Genomic DNA, 5,145 nt, shown 5'->3' on the forward strand with positions numbered 1-5,145 from the left:
GGCCGTAGTTGCTGCTTGGGCTACTTGAGACTGGAACAGAGACCCTGTTAATGGGGTTGTGCTTCAAGATAGAAGACTTTAGACTGTAACTGCTTTTCTCGTTGGTTTTTTTGCTTAGTTGGTTGGAGTTATTTTTGGTACTCAACGAACTCAGGTCCTTGAACTTTCTAGGCAGATGCTGTGTCACTGAGCTGTATCCTCAGCCCTTGTTTTTCTCTTTAGGAGCGCTTATTTATCTTCTGACAATTTTCAAACACCCTGTGGAATCACCATCCCCTTTCCTCTTTCTTTCATTTTTTTTTTTAAGAGGGAGGGGGAGGCTGGTCTGTGGAAACCTATTACTTCCGCCACACTGTAAATGGCTGAATCCGAAACGGCCTGTTCAATACATCTTTTGGCTGGTTCTACCCAACAATCCTAGTTAATTCCGCCACTCTCTGCGGGACGGAATGACTTCTACACCAAGCCGCCGCACTCAAGATGGACCGGCTTCCTCCTACTTTTCATTGGCTTAGGCCCTTCGGCCTTCCACTTGATGGGCGGGACTTACTCTTGATTGACATCTATGTTGGTCAATACGAGAAGGGTAAGAGCCAATTAGGCGCTGGAACTGGCGACCTTCTCCGGCCTCTTCTTGTCTAGGGCGGGGTGGAGCAGAGCCGGAAGCGGGAGGGTTGAGAGAAACAGGAAAAGAAGGCGAGAAGGAAGAGGAAAGGAGAGAAAGAGGAGGAGGAGGAGGAGGGTGGTGGCGCCGTTTCGGAGGAGCAGGAGCAGGGGGTGGGATGGAGAGGAGGAGGCTCCTGGGTGGCATGGCGCTCCTGCTCCTCCAGGCGCTGCCCGGCCCCCTGTCAGCCGGGGCTGAACCCCCTCAGGTAAGGGGGAGGGGCCGTCCTCATCTGCCTAGGGGCCTGGGGGTCTTTGGGGCCTCGCTGGAGGGTCTGGAGGAGAGTTGTGCCCAATGTGGAGGAGTCCCAAGGGGGACGCCTGTGCTTGTCGCGGGCAGGCGCTGAGGGGGCGCCGGTGTGTGGCGGGGACACACCTGTGACTGTTCTGTTGTGGGAGGTGGCGGAGAAGGGCCACGCGCGTGCGGGGCCTTTGGGACGGCCGCCGTGTGGGTGCGTTGGGGTGGTGTTGCGGGACACTGCCGGCCCGCCTGGCCGCGAGGGCTCCCGAGGAACAGGTGTCTGGGCGGCGGGGCTGCGAGCGCGTCAGTGGTGCGGGCCAGGGAGGAGACGGAGCCGACGGCGGGGGAAGCGGCCTGAGAGCGTGTTTGTTTCAGGCCGAGCAAGGAGAAGTTCTGGGGGCATCCTTGCTCCATTTTGCGTGGTGTCAGGCATGGCATCTTTGTGGCATGGGGTGGGAGCACGAGGCAGGTGGGGTGCATGGATTTGGGACCTCTCACTCCAGAGGCTGTAAAAAACCCTGTTAGGCTGGCCAGCCTGGGAGTGCAAGTCGTTGGAGTAAAAGGTGGTTTGCGATGCCAGTGTGCATAGTACATGGAGCGCCCTGGCTTTTCTTGCTGGGTGGCTTACTGTTTCTTGGGGAGGGAGCTCCCCTGTGCCGTCCCGCTCTGGCTGGCATTTCGAAACCCTAATGGGAGCGTTACCTGCGGTGCCGGGTTGGGTGGGGTCCTGCAGGGGGAAGCACCCCTCCTCCCTTAATTTTGGCAAGGCTTTAGCCATGTATTTTCTTCCACTCCTGTTCCTTTCCTTGTCTTTTGCCGAAGGACAATCACACACAGAGACAAATACCACAGTGGCAGTGTCCATCCACATAGCACTTGAACTTCATATCAAGGGCATAAGCAGAATGCTAATGCAAATACCTCTTTTCCCTCCGCGTGTAAAGATTGTTTTTTTACACATGCATCTTGTTTTGCCCGTTAGTGTGCTCTGTTTTAAAATACTGATTAATTTTTACAGTGAATTGACATTTATATAGCAAAATTAACAGTTTTAAAGGGAACAATTGTGTGGTGGTTAGTACACTTGCAGTATTGTGCAACCACCAACTCTATCCAGTTCCAAAACATTTTCGTCACTCCAAAGAAAACTGTCTTCATCACCAGTTACTCTGACCCACCTCCCAACAGCCCCTGGTGGCAACTACCAGTCAGCTTTCTGTCTCCAGATTTACCTATTTGGATATTTCATGTAAATGGAATTCTACAATATGTAATCTTCCGTGTTTGGGTTCTTTAGTGGGTTTTGTTGTTGTTTTGGTTATGGGATTGAACTCAGGTTTTTTGCAGTGAGCTACATTCCCAACTCTGTATTTTGAGATGGGGATCTCACTAAGTTTTGAAAACTGGGCCTGAGCTTGCAGTTCTCCTGTTTTAGCCTCCAAGAGCACTGGGATTATAGGCACATGCCACCACATTTGGTCTCATGTCACCTTTTTTTTCTTTTGGTGGAACCCGGAATTGAACTCAGACCCTTGCACTTGCCAGGGAAGCGCTTATTCTATTGAGCCATCTCCCTGGCCCCTCTCATGTCATCTTTTCAAAGTTCATCCATACAGGGATCTAATAATTCATTTTTTTCTTTTTTCTGTCTGAAGAGTATTCTGTTGTATGTGTACACCACACTTTCTGTTGAAATGCTTAATTTTTCTTTAATATATTTGTATATATTGGATGTAATGTAAAGGAGCTAATTTTCTAGTACATTATGACCTTTTGCAGGGCTAAGACCCTTCAGTTTTAACCTGTGTTGGGCTTCTCTGTTTTCCCAGTTAAAATCATGAAGTGTCATGAGAAACAAATTTCTTTTGTTTGCTGCAGCTCTCAGGACTGCTAAAAAAATATAGGTACAGGGCCAGGCATGGTGGCACATGCTTGTAATTCCAGCATTTGGGAGGCTGAGGCAGGAAGATCACTGTGAGTTCCAGACCAGTCTGGGCCTATATAGATCAAGGCCAACCTAAACTGCATGGTAAGACCTTGCCTCAAAAACGGAGGTAGGGAGCTGGGGAGATAGCTCAGTGGTCTAAGTGCCTGCTTGGCAAGCACAAGGACTGGGGTTTGATTCCTGATACTGCATGCCTTATCATCCCTGGAACCTGGGGAGCACCTGGCCAGCCACAGTAACAGGATGTGGTGATGCATGCCTGTAATCCTAGCACTGGGGAGGCTGGGACAGGAGGATCACTACGAGTCCGAGCTGCATAGTAAGACCTTACATAATATATATATATATATATATATATATATATATATATATATAAATTACATGGTGGCACATCCCCTGTAATACCAGCACTTGGGAGGCTGAGGCAGTTTAGGCTACATGGTGAGTTAAAGGTCTGTCTGAACTCTATATTGAGACCTTGTCTCAAAATTAAAAGAGAAATATAGATAGACAGGACAAAAAAAATTCATGGAATGAATTTGCTTTTGTTTTGCCTATATCTGTTTGTTTGTTTGAGACAGGGTATTTCAGGCTGGCCTGGAAGTCATGGTGAACCTCCTGCCTCAGCCTCCTGAGTGCTGGGATTAGAAGTGTGCACTACGACGGGCCGTCCATGTCTGTTTTCGTGTCTCTATCAGGCCTTTGGGGTGGACTGGCCAGTGGTAAGCATTGAATCCACTTCTTCAGCAAGAAGGTTGGAAGGTGGCTGTTCCTTTCAGATCCTGGAGCCTGAGTAAAGAAGATGTGTGTGTATGAGAGAGACAGACAGACAGACAGACAGACAGACAAGAGACAGAGACATTAAAGAGATTTGAAAGGTGTAGGGAAGAAAAAAAAACACCACGAGAGATCTTCAATGTCATGCTGGAATTGCATCCTTATCTCATTTCTGGTGCCTCTGATACTTATTTTGGGCACAGGATGGCTTTTGTACTTTGTTCTGTTTGGATGGCTGCTTGCACTAACCAGCAGCTATTTGGTGTTTCTGGGGCTACCATGTGGGAAAGTTTTGTCAGAAGCTGCCTGCCCACCTTCTTAATCTTAACCTTGTGCACCCCATTCCCACCCCACACCTGACCTTGCCTCTTTCTGGTCAGGAGTACTAGATACCTGTAGTAAGGTTTGTGTTTTGATTTTTAACTTTAGAGTGGAAGTGAAAATGAAATGATTAACTCAGTCTGTCACAAGTTAGTTGTGTTGGAGGCCTTATAAGACAACAGAATTCAGAGAGTTTTGGGCATAGATGGACTGTCCTTATTTCAACAGTGAGCCCAGTTCCCTCTGAATTGAGGAAGATGCCCTTTTCTCACTGTGTGGAGAAGGTACAGTATGGGCATCTGGCTGGGTTTCTCTTCCCCTGAAGCAGATCTTCCACTGTACAGTCTTTCTCAGGTGCACATGTACCTTCCGAAGTTGCTCATCCAGCTCGGCTTCCCATTGAGCCTTGGGAAAAGTTGATCAGCCTGGCTCACTTCTGTGGTTAGGAATTTAGATTTAACTTTCCTTGTGACTCACAGACGATTCCTTGAATTAGAGCTCTTAAACAGGAAGGCCTTGGCATTTATTTCCTCCACTTAATTTGTGATTGAGATAACATAGTTTCTTTGTAGTACTGGTGTTTAGATTCAACCAGAAGATTTGACTTTATTATTTCAAATAAAGCTTTATTTTTGTTTTTGTTTTTACATTTTTTCTCAAAGCTTTAAACCAGGCATGCTGACCTATAATCCCCATGCTTTGGGAGACTGAGGCAGGAAGGTTACACTTTCAAGCCAGAACTTGGGCAATTTGGTAATTGAGAACCTTGTCTCAAAAAATAAGCTGGGTGGCTTGGTTGACACTGTAATTCTGAGTATTCTGGGAAATTAAGACAGGAAGGATTGAATATTTGAAGATTTTTTTTTTTTTTTTTTTTGTGGCTCCAAATGCTTTAGGGCAGGTTTGGCTGGCTTGAGTTGTGGGGATCGAACTACAGCAACCTGACCCACTTAAAGAACTGGGGGGCAGGCTCCCCAGGGTTGAATATTTGAGACCAGTGTGGATAATACAGCAATTTTTCTTGTTTTTTCCTCCTTCCCTCCTTCCCTCCCTTCCTTCCTCCTTCCCTCCCTTCCTCCCTTCCTTCTTCCCTCTTTCCTTCCCTCCCTCCCTCCCTTCCTTCTTCCTTCTTTCTTTCCTTCCCTCCCTCCCTCCCTCCCTTCCTCTCTTCCTCCCTCCCTTCTTCCCTTCCTCCCTT

At 47.8% G+C, this 5,145-nt stretch overlaps 1 protein-coding gene across 1 annotated transcript in view; it reads left to right on the forward strand.

Annotated features, from left to right (window-relative positions):
- The first annotated feature begins 713 nt into the window (after positions 1–713).
- Wbp1l (WW domain binding protein 1 like) overlaps positions 714–5,145 on the forward strand; it is a 66,611-nt gene continuing 62,179 nt past the window's right edge. The window contains exon 1 of the mRNA XM_023715619.1: positions 714–872. Coding sequence (XP_023571387.1) covers positions 783–872 — 90 coding nt within the window. The 5' untranslated portion in view covers positions 714–782. The remainder of the gene's footprint in view (positions 873–5,145) is intronic.

The sequence above is a fragment of the Octodon degus genome, unplaced genomic scaffold (assembly GCF_000260255.1).
Source record: "Octodon degus isolate 3935 unplaced genomic scaffold, OctDeg1.0 scaffold00042, whole genome shotgun sequence".
Classification (NCBI taxonomy): Eukaryota; Metazoa; Chordata; class Mammalia; order Rodentia; family Octodontidae; genus Octodon; species Octodon degus.